Source organism: Thermobia domestica, chromosome 8, assembly GCF_964235325.1.
Source record: "Thermobia domestica chromosome 8, izTheDome1.hap1.1, whole genome shotgun sequence".
NCBI classification, from domain to species: Eukaryota; Metazoa; Arthropoda; class Insecta; order Zygentoma; family Lepismatidae; genus Thermobia; species Thermobia domestica.
Genome location: NC_137461.1, coordinates 45,880,823 through 45,906,656, shown reverse-complemented (window position 1 = coordinate 45,906,656; position 25,834 = coordinate 45,880,823). Strand labels below are relative to the sequence as shown.

Genomic DNA, 25,834 nt, shown 5'->3' with positions numbered 1-25,834 from the left:
TCAGTAGTAGAGCGCTTACCTCTGATGCGTGAGGTCCCTGGTTCGGTCCCTGACCAAGTAAGTTTGTAATGGACAACATTATGTCCGTGGGTTTTCTCGGGGCACTCCCGTTTCCTCACACATTCTCATTCCACCAATTATTCCATCTCCTTCACTTGCCTTAAGAGGCCTCATCCCGGCGAAATTAAAATACCGCTAATTTTACAGTAATTATGTGATATCTCCAAATAGATAAAAGATAATTGAAATATGGAACAAGAGCGCCCTAGACAATATTATTTTGCGTGAGGTATCGTTATCACAAGTCACCTAGTGGCTTTCCGTTTTCAACCGTTTAGGAAACGCGAAAATAAATGCCGATTTTCAAAATGGCTCGAAAACGAAAGCAGATAAGTGAGTCGTGATAACGGTATCTCATGTAAAATGATATTGTCTAGGGCGCTCTTGTTCCACATTTTGATTATCTTTTATCTGTTTGAAGATATATAATTACTGTAAAATTAGCGGTATTTTAATTTCGCCAGATGAAGCCTCTTAATAATCTGTCTCCCTTAGCCTAAAGGGCATAAATGTGAAACTCTAAACTGAAAGATTTTATTTCATTTTCGAAGCCACTCCGTCCCTTAAAAAAAAAAAAAAAAAAGCATTTCTGGAACGACTGCTTAAAACGGTCAACTGGCCCCTGTTTTCTGCACATTGATGATCGTTAAAAGAAATTCATTGCAGGTTGGAGTCTCTCTGAGTATGGATATTTTTAACTGCCCTCGAAATTTCTGTGTTCATGTTCCTTCCGAATTGGATTAAATAGAAAAGGGATTAAAATTCAGTAGAAGACAATGTAGACAAATGTTTTCGTTGGAGGAACTTGAAAAAAGTGTTAGCCCTGAACTCTAGTGCTATGGTCCCTGGTTCGATCCCAGTCCATGAAATTTGTGGTGGACAATATCATGTCCGTGTATTTTTTCTTACATTTTCATTATATCAATTTCCTAGATAATCACTCATTTTTCATTAATCATATTTCTCCTTTGGCCTATAGAGAATAAATGAAATGACTTATATCACTTCAACTTCCGACGATTATATCTGTTAGGCTAAGGGAGACGGGTGATTAAGGTAAGTGAATGATTATGGAAGAATTGGTGGAATGAAAAAGTGGGAGGAAGTGGGAGTATCCCGAGAAAACTCACGGACACAATGTTATCTACCACAAACTTACTCAGGCGGGGATCGAACCAGTTACCCACGCACCAGAGGTAAGCACTCTACCACTGAATCACCGTGCCCCCTTACAGAGAACAATCGTGGGACGTAAAATAGCAAGATTTCAGTTTTACTTCGAGTAATCATTCGTTATGCAAATAATTAATGGTAACTCGAGTAGTTATTAGTTCGTTTGAATATTATGTATTGCTTGAATATTCGAAAATAAGGCAGTTTAAATTTTAAACTACTAGTACTGAGTTACAGCAGGCACGTAGCCAGGATTTCGTGAATGGGGGGGGGGGTCCGTGACATAAAATACTGTGGTCACCACATGACGGGCTCGACCATTCTAAACTATTTTACTGGAACATATATTGGTTCTTTTAGCCAGGATTTCGTAACAAAGGGGAAGGGGGAAGCGTGACGAAATTCTGAAGGCACAGGAGCTCGATCAATCTAAACTACTTTACTATCAACATATATTGGTTTCTTAGAACAATAAAATGAGGATATGTTGCTAAGTATTTTAATAACGAACTATGAAGAAATCTCGAGTAAAAGAATAAAAAAAAACGCATTGTAAAAGATTTTACAACATTTAAGTTGTTCCTCTGTTCATTCAAATATAACGATTTTCCTTTCATTATGACTTCAACTATTATGAAAAGTATATACTCAATAATATCTTTTAAATTCTTTTACAATATCTGCGTTCCTTTCTGTGTTGAATCAAATGTTAACAGAACTTTCTTTCCACATATTTATTATTATTATTATTATTATTATTATTATTATTATTATTATTATTATTATTATTATTATTATTATTATTATTATTATTATTATTATTCCGTCAACTACTGTCTGTTCCAAGTGACAGGTTAATAAAGTGGCAGTACAAAATTGTTTTTGAAATAACATGTTTAATACTGCAAGGATGCGATGACGAAAAATTATGATGAAAAATGTCCACGCTGTTACACAACGGCACTATGCTTTCGGACGCTTGAAATCTCCCTGACTAGCAGCAGATATTCTGAGAATTCCGTAACTTTTCAAGAAATTTCAAATTCCCTGACTCTTCCAAGATATCTCGCTCACCTCACCACCATGTATTTCAAATAATACAAATCTCCTCATAAGAAAGAGTAACCAAAAGCTTCCTGTATTTTTTTATTTTTAACGCTGATCTTCCTTTTTCTCATTTCGTTTTGCTTCATCCTTCCTTATTTTTTTCATTTCTGGTCTCGAAGGGGGGGGGGGACGGATCCTTCGGAGCCTGGTTACGAATAAGCGTTCAATTAAAAAAATCACTTCTGTACATTTCCCATTATTGTTGGCTTCTGTTCCTGTATTATCTTATAGTAATTACGTAACTTTTTCTAACACTCTATTTACTTTTTATTGTTTAAGCTTGATAACATGCAGGTTGTCTCGAAGGCGTATTCTTTACTGAATCAAAGCTAACTGGCGTGAAGCTACCCGCTATCTTGTAGAAGACATAATAGTAACCTAATTTTGAATGATAATTGTTATCACTTCTGATTTGGATAAGATAAAGTGTCTCATCATTGATCGTACCATTTATTATTAAAGGTGAATGATAAGCGGTAATGAAGGTCAAGGTTAGATTCAAGAAGATGCAGTTAATGACGTATGTTTCCTTACTCACGTATCCGTGATGTACTTAAATTAACAATAAAATAGGGATGATGGAAGAAAGGAGGATACTTTGATATCAACCTAATTATTGAAGGTTCAGTGGGAGAGCGCTTACCTCCGGTACGTGGGGTCGCTGGTTCGATCCCTACCCAAGTAAATATGTGAAGGACAACATCGTGTCTTTGGGTTTTTTTGGGGTACTCCCGTTTCCTTCCACATTCTCATTTCATCAATTCTTCCATCATTTTCTTGATTTAATCAACGTCTTCTCTCGCTTAAAGAGTATAATCGTGGGACGTTAAACATAAATTTACTAATTATAGGAGTTCTAGATGACAGATAGTAACACTATAAGAATATTGTGATTGTTTCCTTTTTCGTAATTTCCGAATTATGCTTTGCGTAAGTAACATGGGATTAGTGTTATAGGATTGAATAAGTCAGATAACAAGACCGGACAAGTCCACTTCTGACTGAAAATAAGTTAAGACCAGAATAATGCTCCTTATAATGTCATGCATTAGTTCCGGTGCAAAATAACATTAGGAAGTTCTTAAAATCTGATGAAGAAAATGAAAACAGTTGCAAAACAAAATCAGTTCTGTACCAAAACGAAACCGGTTTTCTCTGAAATGTGTTGGTTGCATTTGTGTGGTTTTGCATCTGACTTCTTCAATTACTGTGGCTACCAGCAGTTGTCTGCTGGCATGCATTAGAGCAAGGTGACCAGACGTCTTACGTTTAACGGTATTATCCTTTTTCAGAAAATGCGTCCGGTGTTCCGAGGAAAATGCAAAAGGGACCCAATATGTATTTTTTCTGTAGAAAGTGTCTCGTTTTAATTATCGAGGTTTTGTTTTTGAGCAATCTGTAAACCAGCCAAATATGATTCCATACTACCCATACACGTCTCTAACTATTTACTTATTATTTATTAGTAAATCTTCGTGATGTTCTAGCAGTTAGTTTGCGCACCTTCGGTACAAGTGAGTTCCGAGATCGATTCCCGGGGCAGGAGAACCTAGAAATTTGAACGTACTATCGTATGTGGAATTCCACCTTAAACTGTAGACCCAGGTCTCAGTATGGAGGATATTAATTAAAAGACAAACATGATAAAGATGAGAACATACTACAAGCATACGATTTTGTTATTCTGAATACTTTCTATAAAATGAAAGAATACTTTATTACATATGAGAATGGCATCTCAATGTTTTAGATTGATTTCTTCATATGCAGGAGAAATAACGTACCTGATGGAAATGACTGCATAGTAATACCAAATAAGAGTATAAAGGAGTAACACTGTCTTGTAGTAGCCAATATCTACATCAAGAAAAAGAGTAGGAAGAAGATGACAATATGTCAGCGTTCTAACGAAGTGGTGAAAACTAGATGGAATGAGTGCTGAAAAGATTCGAAAGGAAATTACCACATCGCAAGTACTGGAAATGAAGGAAGAACTGGTAAACTTGGAAGAAAAGTGGACCAGAGTATTAGTAGCACTCAGGCAAACAGCAAGAAAAGTTGTGGAAGAAACAAAGGAAGAAGCTTCATTGATAAGGAAATGTGGTTATGAATAAATAAGTTCAAGCAGCTGGGAAAGAGAAGAAGGAACAATACAAAAATTGTAATCTATAAGACTTGCAGGATTATAAGGAAGCTAAGAAGAACACCAAGAAAGTAGTTAGTGTAGCAAACGTTAAGGCTTATGATGAGTTGCACAACAACCTGGAGTCAAAAGAGGGAAGAAAGATGATATACGAGCTTAGAGGCACAATAGAAAGGTATTTCACATGTGTTCTTCATCAAGGATGAAAATAACGAGGTTCTGACAAGTGAGAAGAAGATAAAGAAGCGATGGAAAGAGAATGTCCAGGATCTCCTCAATCAAGAAAACCAGAGGGAAACTAGTGAAAACCTACCCATGAATCAGGGACTGGTTCGGTCTGTGACTATAGTAGAGATACAAAATGCCATGAAAAAGATGAAAAGATGTTAAGTCCAGGGTAATATTTCTATCGAAACATTGTAAAGTTTGGATAAGAAAGAAGTATAGTGTTCACTCGACTTTTTAATAGGATATTAGAAACAAAAATATGCCAAAAGAATGGAGAAACAGCTACGTTGTGCCGGTTTCTAAAATCAAAATGTGGTCAAATGGAGGGAAGTGGCAGGAGTATTGCGTGACTGTAGGGTACTAATACGTCTTAAAGAAAAAAGTTTATATAACAGTAATGAAGCCTGCTACCGTACGTTATATGGAATTAAATATTGGAGGACGGAGAAGAGAGAGGAACATAAGTTGCACGTTGTGGAGATGAAAGATGCTGCGGTAGATGCATGGAGTGACACAGAAGAATAGAGTTAAGAATGAAATGATTCGAAGAACAGTAAAGTTGAGATCAGTAATAGAAAAACTCAAAGAAAGTAGACTGGGCTGATTTAGGTATGTAAGAAGAAGAAGACCTTCAGAACACGAGCGCTGAATGGGAAACGAGCACGAGCCCTGCCAATGAGGAAGTTGGGAGATTGTGTCTGTAACATACAGTTTCTTAGCCATTTTCTGTCTGTGGTATCCTATAATACTACTGATTCTGTGGCTTTTCAGACAGAGTTTAAAGTATGCTTCAACCGTAAGGTAATAAGTGCTCCGAGTTTAGAAACTTTTCTTTGAATTTTTGTAAGAATCTATTTAAGTTCTTTATTTCCATTTTTTAAAAAATATCTAACTTCTTGTTCCTGGGCCTTTCTTTGGTCAGCATGAGCTTATAGTCAAATAATTATCTGGTAATTTATTAAGGATGTCCATATAACCTATATGCTCTTCATGCATGCTGTTTGAATTCCTGTTCCCAACCTATGAATGAATTATGTTAGCAAATATTGACAAATTCCTCTTTTCTCTGCCTTTACTTCGTCCAAACCATGTTTACATACTATGCTACATGCCTACTACTCAGTCAAAACAATTTTAATTTATCTCATTACAGTTATGCATTTATCCCTTTTTTCTATGATTTTTTTACGTATAATTTTTCTGTTTTTCAGTTGTTTGCGCAATAGTCGATCAGTACCACGGAGATACAGAGCGAATGTATTTTTCTATATGGAGCTGCTGGATAATAATACTCGATTGAATTTAATTATTTGAAATTCTAGTTTGGGTATGGTTCAACTTTGCTGCAAGATTTTGTTTAACAAATACGTAAGCAATCTTCTGTTTGCTGCAAGATTTTGTTTAACAAATACGTAAGCAATCTTCTGTTTGCTGCAAGATTTTGTTTAACAAACACGTAAGGAATCTTATGTTTGTAAATAATTTATTTTAAGTGTTAAACGTGTTATACTTGTTTGTTTCTTTGCAAAGCGATGGTACAACAGCTTACAATAGACTTACATGAGCATGTTAGATAATCAAACGGCTATTATAAACTTTTACAGTTTATTTGCAAGTTTTTTGAACACACATACACAATCAACAAATATATTGTAGAAGGTTGCTGTTAGAATTATTTGTACATTGATCTTGGATGCTATTTGGTCACTTAAATGAGAGCTGCAAGGGCACTGGTGAAGGCAGCGTTGTAATCACAGGCTACTTCATTGTGTGTTGCATCTTGTCTAGTATCAGTATAATCATCATTGGCACCTGGGCCTCCAACCAATGCGCCGTACAAGATGTGAGAGTTGGGTCTATCACTGTTGAAAAAGTTCCATCCACATTGTTCAGGAGGTGAAGGACATGAGCTATAAAAATGGAAGAAATAGAATTTCTTAATGATCTTACCTCGTATAGCATAAACTAAAATAGCACAAAAACTGTAGGACGTAACAGCCTAGAAGAGACTGATAATAAGATGTAGCGAGCAACAACAATCGCTACATCGTCGATTTCTGTATAAATTTCGCGGATGAAGGGGGCATTCAGGTTTTCAGATATCATTTAACAACTGTAGTATAATCCATTGTACAAGCTTTGCTCTAGTAAACTTAAATCCGATTTAAAGTACTCGCTGACCAAAATAATACGTTTATTGTATATATATATATATATATATATATATTAACGTATGACAGTTTCGCGAACTATCCACTTGGCTTCATGTCTGAATTTTAATTAATAACTGGAACATAATATAATTTAATTTACGAAACTGGACCGAGGAATTTAGTGTGGTGGCCCGTACTTTTCAATTTTTCCACTAAACCTGACTTTTAAAATTAACTTATTACTAATTTAAAGGAGAATAGCTTCCTTGAAGTTACAGCAAGATGCACGCAAATGAATTCTCCAATTTCGAAGTTTTTGAGATAAGAGAACACGTTGGAGGGTAATTCCTTTTCTTTGGAAATTGTACATGACACGTCACAGATAAAAAACCTTAGCCGTTGACGGAAAATATTTACACTGCATATCTTCTTAGTCAAATGTGCTAAATTGGGGCCGCGGTGGCTCAGTGGTAGAGCGTTCACCTCTGGTGCTTGGGGTCCCGGGTTCAAACCCTGCTCCCGCCAAGTGAACTTTGTGGTGGACAAACACCGTGTGCGTGGGTTTTCTCGGGGTTCTCCCGTTTCCTTCCACTTTCTTCATTCCACCATTTCATTCATCTCTCATCATCACCGTCTCCTTTAGCGTAACCGGCATAATCGTGGGACGTAAAACTTAACAATTTCAAATGTGCTAAATTTTAAGCCATAAGCATTTACGCATTTTTTCCGCTTACTATTGATCCACATAAGATAAATCTAGCATGAAATAAGGTAGATTGACATCATTGTTATTACAGAAAGTAAATATTGTAATATCATAACCAGTTCTATCTTTCTATGTGTGCTGCTATTTGAATTTCATACCTAGTCAGTTATTTTAAAATTATCTATGAGTATATGTTACTTACGCTGCTCTGTGATGTTCATGTGTTGGTGGATTGCTTCCGTATCCAACGACGTAGCTCCTACCACCACTTCCAAGAGCATAGTCCACTTGACTCCTCAGTAATTGTCTGTTAGCATCTGGATTGATACCAGCTTCGGCAGCCTATAATTGCGTTAAAACAGGAATAAGAAGTTTACTCGATATACGTATCTTGTTTCCTAAGCTTTGTAATAAATAACAAATGGAAAAGTTATTTAGAATTAATTTTATACAACAAATAATAGCAACCCACATATAAATAATATTTTTGACACATACAGCAGAAAACTGTGGGTAGCGGTTTGCTTAGGGTTATCAGAAGTACAAAAATATAGTGTACAAGAAGGTACAAAAATATAATATAATAATAGGAATTTAGTTGCGTACAGCATTTCATCAACGGGCATTCCAGCACTGAATGTCATATCCTTTCAAGACAAATGCAATTTTCGTATGTATGGTATATCTTAATATAGTAAATGTCTAGTTTTCCATAAAACTTATTTGTAAACAATTAACTTAAGTCTTCTATCTTCAATACCCTAATGTTTTGTTTAGATTGAAAAATTGAACGGAGCCCTTATATTTCATGGAGATATAAGAGAAATAAAACAGAAATGAGGAACCTACTTGCAAACAGATGTACGTTGCTCCAATAGCGTTTCTAATTGATCCCCATTCACCAAGGAAGATCAAACCTTTGGGTGTTCTTTGTTGCCGAGTCCTCAAGTAGTCACATGCTCCTGAGACAAGATTCTTGTAAACACTCTTGCCGGTCAATTGAGCCAACAGAACCTGGGAAATAAATTAGCTGATTAAGATAATTGTATTTTGAAAGTATTTAAGTATTTGATATTGTAATATTTTGAAAAAATTAAAATTGCTCCAAACTTAGGGGTTGCCATAATTTTTTGATCCAAATTCTTAAAATGACGACCCATCAAAGAAACACAGAATAAATAAATTTCTTAATAAAATCACCATTTTAGGTTATCACACAATTGTTTACTGTAATACTTAAAACATTATTGGAAACTAACATGTTTTATAATTTTTTTCATTAACATAAATGTAATAATTCATGTCATTAATTTACGAATATTAAATATAATCAAAAGAACACTGGAATGGAAAACTGAGGCATTTATTAAAAACATAACCTAGTTTATTAATAGTAACTAAAATATAAGTTAGGCTATATAATGATAACACAATTCTTTTCGCCCGAGATTTTAGTGATTCCCCACTCGGAAATTTTCGGACAGCTCCAAAAGCTGTCAAATACGGACATTTTCCTACTTCATTCTTTGTACGATACGGACACGGACACGAACGCAATAATACAAACAGTCCGTACAAAATACGGACATATGGCAACCCTATCTAAACTAGTTGTTACATTGGGTAAAAAGGAACTGTATCATGAGGGACGTGCTAGAGGTATGTTGGCAGGAAAGAGGGAGAGGGCGAAGAATACTACAATTGAATTAGTCGTTTTGAAATGGTCGTCAGAAAATTACGAGTATGCTTTGAATACACTTTTTGTTGCTAACAATTGCTCTAAACAAATTGTTCTCTACTTTTTCAAACAAAGGTCGATCATTTCATGACTAGCAGGAGTTTGAAAAATTAAAGAGGTTTTTGTTCGATTTTTCGTAGCTTTTCTCACTCATGAACTTTTCAAAACTACTGATGCAATTAATGGATTATATCAAAACAGAGAAATCGTACGTGAAGACGAAAAGGTTAGCGTAAAATCGGGGAGGCAGAAGCTTCTCAGTTCCAGCAAATGACCAACCAATAATAGCAGAACACCTATGATGATGATGTAGTTACTCACGGCTTAGTTTCTAGCACAATTTTTGTTAATGTTTCTTCTTCAATACCTTAGTAGTTCAGTAAGAATCTGTTCTATAGACTTCCTTAAAATTCTAAGACAGAAAATCGTGCACCAATTTACGCCGAAGACACTGATAGTATCTGTAAAGACTGCTTTTACGTTAACTTTACAGTAGTTAAATCTAACATACTAAACGTAGACATCATCTGTTCAAACAATAAGAATCAATTCGACCAATTACAATCAAACGAGAAAAGTAATTGAATCTCTGAGAATCAGAACAGTTCTGGTTCAAAACCCGAGATAATTGCTAATCTAAGTCAGAAGAAACTGATTTCAGGTTGTGTTCTGTCACTCCGAATATATCTTAGGGTCACATCTCAAGTTTTTATGATGGGTCCTTAGTGTAGCACTGAGGTTATGATGGACAAGAACTACTATTAACATGAACTTCGAACCACGACTGACGTTTTTATCCGGTGCAGTTGGCAGGTACTCAGACTATCATGCAAGACCAACCCTCAAAAGCTGAGAAAAATCCGTTATCCGGACAGCGGTATATTGTACAAATATACGGAATCCACAAGTTTACTACGGAAATCTGTTACGGAGCATACGTTATCCATATACTACCTACATACTGCCTTTTCCGTTTAGATGCCACCATCATGCCTTTGCAGAATGTCTGACATCTAACAGTCTTCTGCATATTACATACGTATATTACGTCAGCTATATGCTATATACGTCCATCTGTACGTGAGATGATGACTGTCTATATACATTTCTTTGTTTTATACAAAAGTACGTATAGATTGAACACTTATATCGAAAGTATTATAAAATGTATGTTTTTAGTTACATGTTTGACGCATGATGTTACATATATTTATAGTCGTGCGTTAAATCCAAAAACTTCTGGATTTACATATGTAACCTGTTTCTACGTATGACACATACGATTTCTTCTCTATGTATATGGTTAGCATACATGCGGAAGACGTTTGGTGAGGAAGACTAGGTTCAATTCTCGGTGGAGCCCACGTAGTTCGTATTCCACATTAAGCTCTATATCCATGTACCATAACCTTGGTGCTGATTGGGACGCTAAATTGTAAATTAACTAATTAACCAAACGAGTGAGTCACCTTTACTCTTAATCAAGATTAAGTCGATAAAACATGTTTCCGTATGTTCAAGCAGGAAAAAAGAAAGAATGAAAATGTCTAAATATTTGTGTGTGTTTACCTGAGCACCAAACATCTTGTCATCCCAGCCATAAGAAGTAACTTGATAATTTCCAAACTGGTTGAAATAGTTCTCAGCTTTAGTCAGATAAGTTTGGTCTTTCGTAAGTTTGTACAACCAAGCTGATGCCCAGACAAGTTCATCATTGTAAGAATAAGAGCTGAGAAGAATAAAAATCATGCATAAATCTGTTAATGATTAATTAGAAAGTATTAGAAGTTTTGTATAAATATTTTAAACTTATGTTACTCGTGATTTGAAGGGTACTGATTTTATAATAGGGATGTACACATTTATTATCCATACTATTTATTATTATATCTTATTAGATTATGTAGTAATTAATTATATTTAGAACACTTCATTTTTCTGTTTCATGAGCTGATTTTGGACATTAATATAGATTAATCAGTGGTGCCCACCCCCCTCATGTTCACGACGCACCCCCCCCCCCTCAATTGTCTATCCGTAGGTGTTCTTCCATGAAAAAAAATCTCTTCGATCAATTTTTACACCCCCTCAAACATATTTATATAGATTTGTACCCCCCCCAAATATTTCAACGACGCAGTTTGCGTCATAGCCCCCCTTGTGGGCACCCCTGGATTAATTCTTTTACGCGGCTACATTTACAGTATTAACATTAAAATGAGGTAAATTTACAGGTTAACTTGGATGACTTGTATGCAACTGACTAGCAGTAAACAGTGTTTTGATGAGAGATAGGATCTTCATGCACATATTAAAATATCAATCGCATAAGGAGACCAGACATAGAAATATTAACCCTTTCTAGAACCATAGAGGAGTCAATAAGAGAAGGTCTCTGACAGCTCGTAGCGGCGTTGCTGCTACTCACGTGTCAAGGCGTGCATCTATAATGGCAGTTTTCTTAATGATGTAATATGGAGTGACCGTTGTTAATAACACTAGCACCAAAGCAGGGGTTTAATTTTTCTTCCTCAGGAAGTCTCAAGAACTTCGACAGTATTTTACTCAAAGCTTACATGAGAAATAATTTGACACAGAACTTTTTACTTACGCATAAAATTGAGCAGCTGCTGCTACAGAGTCGGAATATTTAGCTCTGAAATTTTCAGCGAATTCATACAGTTGAATAGCTCTCTGTCTCAAGTTGTTGGCGTAGTTTCCATCAACGCTTTGGAAGACAAGGGAAGATGCAGCAAAAGCAGCGGCTACTTCACCAGCCATATCAGTTCCTACAACAAAACATTGTTTCTGATCATTAAAACTGTTATAAACTTACAATGAATACAATAGATATGCAAGGAGGATCTCACCAACCTGTACATACAATTCATGAGGAGCTACATGGCACTTGATCAGGTAATCAAGGCCCCATCTCAAAGTGTCATAACCATAGTTAGTTTGTCCTGAAATTAAATAAACGGTAAACATATTACGAAAACCACAATGGTGCACATTTCAAGTCCTCTATAATGCGTTGGCAAGATTTTAAATAAAAAATTATAGTACATGAACTTTAAGATGTTCATGTTATCCACCAAGGATTTATAGCGGTACTCACTTTTAAATTCACTTCATATGGTATGTCAACACAAAACTAATATATATCTAATAAGTTACCTATACCTATACTAATAAGTTTTTCATTAGTTCTGATTTCAAATTATCCTTCCCACCTCCCTCATGGTGCACTGCAGTTGTCTGCAAGACAAGGGTTCCTAAGGATGTCCTGTCTTGAAAAGGTGCTGTGAAAATGATGTCTTGTCTTGGAAATGCATCTGTTCGTATTGGAAAGGCTGTCTCAGCTCGTCACGAAAATTCTGTTTCGTCTCGACGGTAACCCAGATGCAGCCTTAAGAGTCTTCATCCCGGCAAAATTAAAATACCGCTAATTTTACAGTAATTATGTGATATCTTTAAATAGATAAAAGATAATTTAGATATGGAACAAGAGCGCCCTAGACAATATTATTTTGCGTGAGGTATCCTTATCACAAGTCACCTAGTGGCTTTCCGTTTTCAGCTGTTTAGAAACGCGAAAATAAATGCCGATTTTCAAAATGGCTCGAAATCGAAAGCAGATAAGTGAGCCGTGATAACGGTTTCTTATGTAGGGCGCTCTTGTTCCACATTTCGATTATCTTTTATCTATTTGAAGATATCACATAATTACTGTAAAATTAGCGGTATTTTAATTTCGCCGGGATGAAGACTCTTAATTAAAAGTTGTCCTTGTAAAAGTTCTACGATATTTTAATGCAAGTTATACTGATTAAAACAAATAGTTGCTAACTGGTACAGTCATTGACAGAAGTTCTTTCCGTTTGATGAAATTAGTTTCGTAAATAACTTCAGAATGGAAGAACAATTTGAGTACAGTTCGCAGTAAATATTAAAAAAGAATGTAATTTTCTGTACGTTCCTGCCATACCTCCGTTATTCCCTAAAAAAAAATTACTAAACAGAAAGAACTTTTGTCGCTGACTGTACAAAAGCTTCTATTTCATCCTCTTACATCTAATATTATTTACGTAGATAGATCGATCATATTAGTTGAGTTTGCATTACTGTGATTGACGTCAATAGAATTACAGAACTTCCTTCTGTTATTAATTGTAATTTTACAAAACATTTGACAGTTTAGTCGTTGAACAAGCTTAATAAGAACGATGAAAGTATAGTTGTATAATTTGTGCTGGATACAGTATTAGAAACTACTATAATTACTATAAATTACATTCGAAGTTAAGTAGCCTATCCCACAAACAATATGTTAATTATTTTCTGTATATATACCTAGGTATATTTACTGAAAGCTAGATAACAGAATACCTTTGAAATTGGTTTAGAATGTAATTCCAAACAACACGTATTTGTACTCAAGCTGAGATTACTTCTTTACAAAATTTTCTTAGGTGATTGGTGGGAGATCAAATGTATGATGGCTCAGCGGTAGAGCGCTAACCTGTGGTGCGACGGATAACACTATAATACCAGAATCAAAATGAATTGTAAAATTTTTTGTGCACGAAATCTACTGAAAACTGTGTATGAGACCAATTTACTTTAATTGTCCACAATATCATAGTAGTAGTAGAAAAAAAAAACTTATTATTACTTTGAAATTTCGCTGTGTCCAAGTCAGACAGTTTCATATAGAAAATGAATTCTGAAGTGTATTGAAAGTTTCACTACATTTTCATAAAATCCAAATTAGTTAATATTACCTTACAATACAGTTTTACCTGGATGTCCTTCATCGATCTTGAACGCTGGTCGCTGCATGGTCATACTTTCTGGCCTGTCCCAAGAGCTATGGTCGACATTACCATCACCAACTTGTACATACAATTCATGAGGAGCTACATGGCACTTGATCAGGTAATCAAGGCCCCATCTCAAGGTGTCATAACCATAGTTAGTTTGTCCTGAAATTAAATAAACGGTAAACATATTATGAAAACCACAATGGTGCACATTTCAAGTCCTCTATAATGCGTTGGCAAGATTTTAAATAAAAAATTATAGTACATGAACTTTAAGATGTTCATGTTATCCATAAATATAGATGTTATAGATCATGTCTGCACATCTGTATGTCTGTTTACGGAACAGCAGTATCAGAGCAAAAACGATAAGCGACGAAGCATTGTTTAATACATGCACAATCAGATGTGTAAAATGAGTTCTCCTGTATTACCTTCGTGCCATTCTGTGTAACTACTTGAATGACATTTAAGTTGCTTACCTGTAAGATAGAGGCAAAATGAAGAACGCTTCAGAAATTGTGTTGAAAATCTCTTCTATTGGCCTCAGTACACAAATGATGTTGACAAATCTGTTGTTACCTGGCAATGTCAAATACGCCTGGCTTTCTAAGATCACCGCAACAGCCACGACGTTTATGTCAGGAGAGCGTGGTAGCCAAGAACTAGGCTTACCACGGCCAACCCAGTCCTTCACAAATACTTGATTTAAGACATTTCTTATACCCAAGTGAAAATGTGCAGGCGTGCCATCGCGCTAGATCCATGGTGATTGGAATGAAGTAGTTGGTATTAAATATAGAGGTAGGAGGGAAGAAGATAGAACAGGCGACTAGTTTTCGATACCTGGACAGTATTATTAGTGAGGGTATGAAGTGTGAACGTGAAATAATAGCAAGGATAGGAATGGCAAAAGAAGCATTTAGGAGGAATGAAAGTCTATTTTGCGGGTCCTTGAATAGAGATGAAGAATAGACTTATAAAATGCTTGGTGTGAAGTATTGCACTGTATGAGGGTAGAAACATGGATATTACACAAATGCGATGAAAAAAGACTGGAGGCTTTTCAAATAAACGTGTGGAGAAGAATGGAGAGGATTATCTCTGTAGAAGAGAAAATGAATGAGACGATGTTAATATGGTGGAGTTAATTTGAAAGAAGAAGAGAAATCAGTTAAAACATTAGTTGAAAAGGAATTATATCATGAAGTATTTGCTAAAAGGTAATGGTAGTAGTAAAGAGAGGTAGGAAGCAAGGAGATTACAGTTGATGGACTGTATCAAAACAAAACTCGTGCGTGAAGAAGAAGAGGTTAGCTGAAGATCGTGAGGCATGGAACCTCAGTTGCGGCAATTGACCTACCGGTAATGGCAGAATATCTATATGATGGCGATAAAGATATAACCTCTGTATCGTTGAACTGTTGGAATATCGTTCCAGATGATCTGCAGGAATATGCTTCGTCCTTTACTAACTTCTTTCCACACCATTATTCCATCCCTCCATATTGCGATAACTTCTGAACATACTTATATAGCATCGTTGCTGAAAGGAACGCTAAACTCAAACTCAAACCTTTTGAACATAGGATGGATAATTTCGAGAACCACGTTTCTTGTCGATTGTCTAATTGTAATCTAAACATGACCTGTCTGAGAGCAAAACAGTGCACCACTCAACGTGCCCTCACTCACGACGTTCGGCAGCCAAAGGGACACACACCATTGGCCTTCGCGCATAAAGGTCTCGTTTCCCTAAACCATTGGTTACAATTTCGGTTGACAGTGTGCGTTCTGTTGTCAGTACTAACAAATGTTGCAATTCAGTTGCTATTTGCCCACTGTTCCTCCTAAACCCATGACACCAGTAATGGACTGACCTTACTGACGTCTGTGGCCTATCTCTTCCTGGTCTCCAATGTATTGCCCCGTCTATTGGAAGCTTGTCGAATCTGGAAATATCATTGCGAGACACGCCGAAGGTCTCAGCTATTACACATTACATTATGTCTGTCTGGCTTCTATTCTGCAATGGCTCTCCATGGCACAGATTACACAAAATCATATTGTGCTGCCACTGTTCCTATTCACCGCTACACCTCAGCAGCCATCCATCCTCTTCCCACTAACCGTCAAAACGACATTCCCAAGAGGTCTGATGATTACACGCCTTATTCCAAGTTCTACCTCGTGTGTGTGACGTTACATCTGTGTTCGTTTATGCGAGCCACCCAGCAGAGGTGCATTTCACTGATGAATGCAGCAACTACCACAACAAAAAACATGATAAATTACTGATTCCTCTGTCGTTTTTGAATTTCAAGCGATGCTCCCTTAATTGTTTTGAGCAGTGTATATTTGTATATGTCTATTTTTTTAAGAATATGTTTGTAGAAATATTTTCGTAAAGGAAAAACATATTTTTTATAGTATACACAATTAAATATTTTTATAAAAATGTAATTATTACATACCTGCTGCATCATAACCGGACTTGCTGGTAAGCATACCCCAGGCAAGAGTAGTGAGCGTGAAGGCCATGGGAAAGTTGAACTTCACATTATCACCAGCTGTGATAACAAAGAAAGAATTATAATTCTAGAAATAATTGTTAAAGTGATACATAGTAAAAGTTAAAACAACTAGACACGATTTTATTTTTTTCATTTTAGGTTGCAATTACTTTTACTTGATTAGGCTTACAATTGCAATTTTTGTTGTCTCAGCAATAACGAGGAACACAAGTAAATAGGATTCTCATGGTAGATATATAGGAAAGAGTTTGTCAGTGCTAGACATTAGAATAAGAGCTTTCAAAGCTCGATTTCACGTATGACCTCTTGTCTCTCACAAGGAGAAGGCAAACTTTGGTAAATGAACTTCAGGGCCATTTTTGCGAGGTGGTAGTGCACATTTAAAGAGTTAATATTACAAGCTGGGAGGGCGCAATAGCCAACAATAATGAAGAAAAAGCGATTTAAAGTTTACTACTGGCCGCATATATCGTACGCCGCGCAAATTTATCAAATGACGACGTGGCAAAGGGAGGAGAATCTGCGACTCGTGTGCAAAAGGTCCCAGGTTTGAATCAAACATTTTTGTTTTTGCTTCAACCAATAAAGTAGCCATTTGTAACTATAAGAAAAATATCAATTCATCATATGTTTATAATGAATAAAACAATAGAAATTTTCAAATCACTTGTAAAATCTTTCAATGTTCCATGTTAACTAGGATAAAAACTTAATCTATTCTGTATATATTATTGTTACCGTAGTTGTTGTGTGAAAAATGTTCTTGACATGTGTTAAAAATTTTGTGCGAATTACAAGTGTAATGAGGGGGAATTCTTCCTTGGTTATAGCAACATCCAGTATTAGCAAAGGGGATATTCCCCTCAACTTCTTTGTAATTCGCACACTGTCAACAGATGCAGAAACGAAGCGTCAAGAACATTTATTACACAACGACTGTTGTAACCATAATATAACTCGTGATATCAGTATATTTACAGAATAGATTAAATTTTGTTGCTAGCTAACATGGAACATTGAAAAGGTTTTACAAGTGATTTGAAAATTTCTATCGTTTTATTCATTATAAACATATGATGAATTAATATTTTACTTATAGTTACAAATGGGTACTTTATTGGTTGAAGCAAAAAACAAAACAGTGACTCGAACAAGAATCGAACCCAGGATCCTTTGCAAATGAGGCGCACATTTGCCTCACTGTGCTACGCCGTCAATTGACAAATTTGCGCGGCGTATGATATATGAGTCGAGTAGAAAACTTTAATAGGTTTTTCTCAGTTATTTTTGCCCATTGCGCTCTCCCAGTTTGTAATGTTAACTATTTAAATGTGCACTACCACTTCGCGAAAGATGATCCCGAAGTTCATTTACCAAAGTCTGCCTTCTCCTTGTTAGAATAAGGGAAGAGAGACAAATTATATACAATATAAATTCCATACATCTCTACAAAACAGTCCTCAAGGTTACGATATTTGAATTCAAATGAGCAACTTGAATAAATAAACAATTTATTTACATTGCTATACAATTATTAACAATAACAATTTTTAGTAACATAAGTGACAAGGACTTAAGTCTATACGTGATAAAATATGAAAATCTTTTTGAGGTAGAGGAAAGAAATTGAATATCTTCTAGTAAAAGAATCCTGCAAAATATTAGCAAGTTAAATGTTTTACAAAATATTAGGTATTTGAATGTTTCATAAACTGTTAATCGGTTAAACGTTTCACAAAATGTTGAACTAACATAAGTGAACATTGCACAAAATAATTTATTAATTAAACGCTGAGTGAAAGAGTTTCACAAAATGTTAAGAAGTTAGTCGATTCACAAAATATTTAGCTATTAAAAGTTTTTCAAAATATTTTTATATTTAAAACTTTCAAAAACTTCTAAAAATTAAATGCTTCACAAATTCTTAAGCTAAGTAAACGCTTCACAAACTGTTTACCTAATTAAATGTCTCGTAAGATTTCAACAATTTCTTACTAAACTAAACTTTTTTGTAAAATGCTTAGTAAAAATAATTAGAAGTTTTGTAAAATGTTAAGCTAATTAAAAGTTGGCAAATTTTTTACGTTAGCAAAACTTTACCTCATTAAATGTTCTTAAAATTTTTACCAACATAAACGTCTTACAAAATGCTTATCCACTTAAACATCATGTAAAAGCACTTTACAAAACGCTAAGAAATTAATAGTTTCACAAAATATTTAGCTGAATGAAAGTTTTGCAAAATATTTAATAAAGCGTTTTGCAAATTGTTAGTGAACTAAACACTTCTCAAAGCTACTTAAAAGCTTTGCTACTTAAACGTTTTACAAAATATCTTAAATATTTAGCGTTTTGCAAGAATGTACTTCTAATTAAACATTTCACAAAATTGTTTATCTTATTAATTGTTCTGCGTTCAGTTTTTTTAAAAGGAAATAAACTTTCCTTGAAGAGCAGTTAATCTAACTTCCCGCAAATTAAGTTTCTCCAAACGTTTAACATGCAATAAAGGATATAATGCTCCGAACAATTACACTTTTAACAAGAATATTATTATATACTATTAAGTAATGATTATACATATTTACTTACCATCATAATAGCCTCCAGTTAAATCTTCCCCATTGTTACCCCTATCGTTCAAAGCAGAGTCTCCTCTCCACGGAATTCTGTTGCTTGCTGGTAGCTTTCCGGATCTTTGGGCTTCGTAGAACAGCAATGAGTCAGTGAGAGCTAACTTATAGTCATATTGGGCAACTGAAGGAATAATGTGTTTCATAAGAAGAAGAAAAAAATATAAAATTTTCTTGCCATCGATATAATATTGCAACTGTTAGTTATTTAATCAATACGACAAGAAATAAATATGCATTTATTGCATGCAGTGGCGTATTTATGAGGAGGGCTATCGGACTCAAACCCTCCCCCCACGAAATAAATTTGTTATATGCAGAACTTCATTATAATTTGTCAGCACCCAAAAGGAAAAATATAAGTGCTTATTCACGTATTGTGCATTTCACTCCCGAAACTAAATCTTAAATACGCCACTGATTGTATGAAGTCCCCTTCGCAATATTCTTTCGCAAGCTGATTGGAATGGACTTGCATTCACGGACTGCAGCAATTCTTGTTGGGTTTGAAAACGATTTTGCTTGCAAGGTATAACAATTATTGACGGTCCTTAATGGGTTAGGATTTTCTTTCGACTATAGTTTTGACGTTGTTCTCTCGTCACAGACCTACAATATCATTGATACATTGCCTCAATAGTATTGACAATCATACTACTGGCTTCTTTATTGGCACTGACCCTGCATTGTCAATATTCTCTGTCCAATAAGAGCAGCCCTCAGCATCAAAAAGGAGCAAAATTGTTGGTAAAACGTAATCACAATTGTTGGTAAATTGTTGGTAAAACGTAATCAAAAAGAATTTATCGACTATGTTTGTGCCGAAAGTGTGTAAAGTAATTGTGAACAGTGCCACAGTGTTTCATAACATATTTGATACAAATATTGTGAAAGGGACGGAAACATATCCTTCCCTTTCATAATAAGTTCTTTTTTCTGTTTCAGTGATGCACTTCCCCACATGTTTGTAAAAGCAATCTTCAAACAAACCAATGAAAATAACATGTATCAATGTTGCCAATATAAAATTAGAAACATCCTTATTGATTAACAAGAATAATGACCTGCATTGAGTACTGTTCGGAAACGTAATACCTGTCTAAATAACTCGAAAGGTGGATAATTGTGTAAATTCAAATGAATTCATCAAGAAACAAATGAAGTTGAATATAAATTTTTTTGATGATGCAAGTAAATAGCTACAGGAAAATGGTTATCGATCTGAACCCAAATATTCAATGGTCAATATCTTGCAATGTTTGGTTTATGTTGAATTTTGAATCGGATCTCATTGAGTGCCCAAAATGCAATGTGGTGTTATAGTACACATATGAGACTACAATCTGGACAATTTTTAACAAATTCACAGGGACATTTTCGTACGAAATTCAAAATTCAAATTTTACTTTGAATTTTTGAATATTATTTTTTATTGTACATGTTTTTTCAATGCAGCACAACTTGTAGAGCAAAGTTTTCCAATGATGTTTGTACCATGTCTCTAGTGCACATATTAACTATTTTATGACAATTTTTGATAATCGCTGTAACGGAAAAAATGCCATTTTTTGATATTTTTTTAACACCCTGTATGGGGACACTTTCAGGAGGAGAGGGGTAATATTCGGTATTGTTTCATCTCCCACTATAATAAATCTGTGTACCAATTTTTTAACAAAACTCTAAGGTGGTGAAGTCTGATGACATGTTGATTTCAGATGGAGTGCCCCAATAACTATTCTAAAAATATTTTTAGTACCATAAGATAACAAAAATGCAGCAACAAACTAATAATTAAATATGCTCAAGAAAAAAAAAACTAACCAGAAAATAAATAGCGTTCGTAACCAGTTACATAGTTGTGGCCAGTGTGCGAATTGACAAGAGGATTCCAAGGATTTCTCGCCTAATAAAAATTGATTTCCCGTGGAAAATAAAATTCTCATCTTTGGCAAGGCTAACTTTCTCCTTCTAGAAGTTTTTCGAATGGTTATGCACAAGATAGAAACAGAGAAAAATCTTCATTTTGTGTAGCGTAACTACGTTAAAAAGCACTTTTAAGCATCAATGTTAAAGCAGTTTATAAAACAGTAGTTGCAAAAGTTAGGAATCATATTTCTGAGCTATCGGGATCCATGGCTATTATAGCCCGTCACGTATGAAGACTGGATGTACCTCGGCAATCATAGTACCCGGGGAAATGAGGAAGAAAGCACCATGGGAGATGTTAGGTACCTTCCTGGCATTTGTCTGGTATGAATGAGAAAAAACCCAGGAATAAAAACCTCACTCAGGATGACTGGCCTAAAAAGGGTTTACAGCTTTCCGATCGAGTGTCCCTACCGGAAATCGAACCCGGGACTGCTCGCACCAATGGCAAGATCTCTAGCCAATACGCTACGCGGAGTCACTTGTAGCTGTTGGGATTGAAATATTTATCTATTCATACGGTACAGACATTTTCCAGGAGTAAGCTAAAGAAATTCGAAGAGGATGGAAAGTCACCAAATGTTTACTTCTGGAATTCCTGGAAAAACATCTTTGTATGCCATGTCAGTGTCACGTTCATCAGGATAGTGACTAATTTCACCTAGAAGTATATATATGCAATATAGAAGAGAATAATAATGATACGTATAGGAATACTTGAGTACGCCTTCGTGGTTAAGCGGTTACCGTACGTGCCTTTGGCGTGGGAGACCCGGTTTCGATTCCCGGCGGGAGCTCATTTGGCTCGGATTCCACGCTAATCAGTAGGACGCGTCTCATATAGCCTCGCTGCTGAAAGGGACGTTAAACTAAAAATCAACTCAACTCAGAAATACTTGATATTAGACAATATAGAGAATATTTTATATATAAAACCAAATCGCTTGGCGTAACAGTCTTTTGTGGGCCTGAACCGCTCCAACGCCATCTGCTAGCGACTGACTGAACTACGTCCAACCTAACGACGAATACATGATCAGTGAGCTGCGTCTCTTGTTTCTGACAGGCATATGAGGAACTTTCTAGACCTAGTGGGCATCATATGTTTTATTCACGTGACTTCTCAGTTTGCCTCACGACACTATTTGAACGCCGAAAATTGGGAAGCACTGGCTGTGAATCGAACCCGAGACCATGCGGACGTGAGTCCAATGCTATCCAATGCTATACCCACTAGACTACGGTGTTTCTATCTATCTATCTATCTATCTATCTATCTATCTATCTATCTATATATATATATATATATATATATATATATATATATATATATATATATATATATATATATATATATATAATGAGAGAGAGAAAGAGAGAGAGAGATGTGTCTGAAATTCATCCCTTTCCCCTGGGACAAATATTGAGTTGGTTGTGGCAGTGTTTTGTACACATCACTATAAGCTTCATTAACTGTTGCTTCTCATCGCAACTACTGTTAATTTCACGAGCTTCCTAATTATAAACGTCTTATTGGCACTAGACGTGTTTTCCACAGCGAAAATAACAAAGAGCTGAAAGGAAACCCCCACCACTTTCCAGCGATACTGACAATAATATTGACATGCCTATACTTACTTCAACATTTTAGTCAATATTCACCACCAAACCACAATATTGATGTTGATTTCAAGATTTCTAGAGTTTCTCCAACATTGGACGTCCAATATCAGGCACTACTTTCAATAATATCGACAATATTGTCCATAGCATAGTAAGTATAGGGTACAATTTAGACCATTCCTTGTGAAGTTTACTTTTGTCCACACTGTAAAAAAATCGTTGTGTTATTTCAACGACATGCCTATGTGTTAACACGATTGTGTTAAAATATAACATAAATGTGGTTAGAACAACTCACTCTCCATTTAGAGTTGTGTGTCAAATGCCGGTAGTTGAAATGACACACAACCTGTGTGTTAAATTAACACAAGTGTAGAATCTTCGGTGTTGTTTTCTGCGTGATTGCCAAATATGTTGGACATCTAATTATAAATGCTTATGAATTGAAGCTACAGACAAACACAGTAGAAAGAAATACTTAAACAAATCCAGGTATACGCAAAATTTCAAAATGCAAACCGCACAATGTGTTTGAAATTGTTTTACGTAATGTTTCTGAAGAATATGTCAACACCGAGAAACAACATCGTACTACTGTGTCACTTCTACATTGCACTAGAGCTCACCAGTTAACACCGGGGACTGTGCTTCAAACATAGTGGAAAACCAGTAGAAACACAATTAAGAGGCAAACGTATTATAAAGATATAGGTAAGAGTTTCCTATCATTCTTGAACAAGATGTTGGTGAAGGTTGTGTTTTGCACCATCAAGAAATACTTCACAATAAATGTTGGGGAGGAGGACAAAAATTTTTATGAAGATTTTCTATGTGAAGTGTTCTGTAGTTTACTATTCTTATTTTAAAATTAGAATCTTCGGTAAGCGCAAGCATGCACACCACATAGTTTTCCAACACAGAAAAAATGGGTACATCAACATTACACATGGAGTTATTTCAACACCGAAATAAGTGTCGTATTAACACAGAGGTGGAGTCAAACTAACACCAAAAACGGTGTTAATCTGGTAGTCTGACCTTTAATTTTAACATACGGAGTGTTGAATTAACACCAAAACGATGTTACTTATACGGCTTTGACCTTGAATTATGACACACATTGCGTGCTGAAATAATAAGAAAATGATGTTGAAATAACACAGGGACTGTGTTATATTAATACTTGACATGATGTAATATTAACACAAAATAATTAACACACTACACACTATGTTATTTTCTTCGTGTTGGTGCAACACCGCCACAAGTAACATACAACACTTTTCTCCACACTACCGACCCCGACATGGTGTCGAATCAACACCGAGAAAACTAACAGAGATCCGAATTTAACACCGCTCAACACTGGTTGTGTGTTAAAAACGTAACACACCCCCTGTGTTAAACGCCAACTGTGTTGAACTAACACGGCATAGTAGTAGTCACTCTGGAACCACTACCCTGTGTTGCCATTGAGTTGAATTAACAACCATTTTTTACTGTGGATCAACAAATCAAGTAACTACATTTTCTGCGCCCACTGACACGCCTGAATACAATGTAGTTTCCTTTAGATTGTAGCTTACAATCTGTTTGATGAAATTTTAGGCGCTAGAATTACATAAATACGAATTGAATTATGAAATAATATTATATATCATATCAGTGTTACAGAAATATAATACCTGCCAAATGACTGCAGAAGACCAGAGCAATACAAACAACCACGAATCTCTTCATGATCATTGAAGGTGGATTCTCTCTCTCGAGCAAAAGACTTTTATATATTATGTTCACCTGACCTTCATTACTTCAAAATATACTAAAACTTGTAATTTTTCAAAGACTGTTGTCACATGATTTATAAGGACACACCCTCAAAATGATTCAAAACTTTTTATGATGTCAGTAATAAAGTAAGTTTGACTATACAATGCTGAATAAATATTGAAGAAGAGATGAGGTATTGATTTACATAACAACTGTATCTTGTTGAAACAAGTGTGTGTCAACGTAACGGATTATAGTAAATATCAATTTTGAATAGCAACGAAATATTTAGCAGTAATCACAAAATGATCCATGGATTCATAGGAAAGATTTGACAGCAGAATTATAAAGGAAATATGTTTATGTGTCTATGTGCATGTTTGGTTATTTAGTGTCAATGAAACTACAGCTGCGAGCATAGATGAATAGTTATTCCAGAATTTTCCTTAGTCCCACCTGGCTATAGGCTGAAAATCTTTTACAGCGGATACACGAAATAAAAGGACCAGGGTGGTGTATTTATAAACTCTGCAATTACATACTCTTTTTGGCTTAAAATATTCCGTGACAATAAGGATCGTTTTATATTTTTTTCAAGGAATCGAGTTCACGTTCTATTTACTTAATATTAAGAGAGCCAAGTCAATCCATATGAAGTGATCCAATAATTTGATTGGTTGCTTAACCATTTTAGTGTTATCATACTAATTGGCAGCACAAAACTGGTTTTACAAATTTTAATTGAAGCTTGTTTGCGTGGCCCCCACGTAGCGTAATCGCTAACGCTCTCGCCTTCGGTGTGTTCCCGGGTTCGATTCGCGGTGAGGTCATTCGGTCGAAAAAGTGTAAAACGCTTTTTTAGGCCAGCCACCCTGAATGAGGTTTTCTGGGTTTTCCTCATTCACACCAGGCAAATACCGGTGTGGTACCTAACTTATAGGTCCCAGGAAGGCCCTTACTTCAACAATCCTTTCTTCCTTTCCTTTGCCCTGATTGTGTGCTCGCCGAGGGACGTCATCGGGCTAAATGTCCTTAGATGCCGAAAGCCAAGAAATCTACAATCCTACTCCTAAAGCGTGTCCCTTTTTGTTGAACACCGTGCGTAGTAACTTTAACCCGTTAGTAACTTTGGATACATTAGCGTAAACTTGTATACCTTTGGACTGCATTTTTCGGAAACATTGCAACCAACGCTTTTTTTTTTTCAGCGCTTT

At 35.5% G+C, this 25,834-nt stretch overlaps 1 protein-coding gene across 3 annotated transcripts in view; it reads right to left on the bottom strand.

Annotated features, from left to right (window-relative positions):
• Positions 1 to 6,251: 6,251 nt before the first annotated feature.
• Positions 6,252 to 25,834, bottom strand: part of LOC145692862 (endoglucanase E-4-like) — a 76,268-nt gene continuing 56,685 nt past the window's right edge. Inside the window, exons 1-9 of one of the 3 annotated variants that reach the window (XM_081768387.1) lie at positions 24,536 to 24,669; positions 19,258 to 19,422; positions 16,606 to 16,701; positions 14,111 to 14,293; positions 11,920 to 12,097; positions 10,878 to 11,037; positions 8,420 to 8,584; positions 7,773 to 7,912; positions 6,253 to 6,621 (exon numbers count right to left, since the gene is read on the bottom strand). In XM_081768387.1, the coding sequence (XP_081624513.1) occupies positions 6,420 to 6,621; positions 7,773 to 7,912; positions 8,420 to 8,584; positions 10,878 to 11,037; positions 11,920 to 12,097; positions 14,111 to 14,293; positions 16,606 to 16,701; positions 19,258 to 19,422; positions 24,536 to 24,596 (1,350 nt within the window). In that variant the 5' untranslated portion in view covers positions 24,597 to 24,669 and the 3' untranslated portion in view covers positions 6,253 to 6,419. Of the gene's footprint in view, positions 6,622 to 7,772; positions 7,913 to 8,419; positions 8,585 to 10,877; positions 11,038 to 11,919; positions 12,098 to 14,110; positions 14,294 to 16,605; positions 16,702 to 19,257; positions 19,423 to 24,535; positions 24,670 to 25,834 lie in introns of those variants that run through there. The other 2 variants (XM_081768386.1, XM_081768388.1) reach the window with 2 other exon arrangements.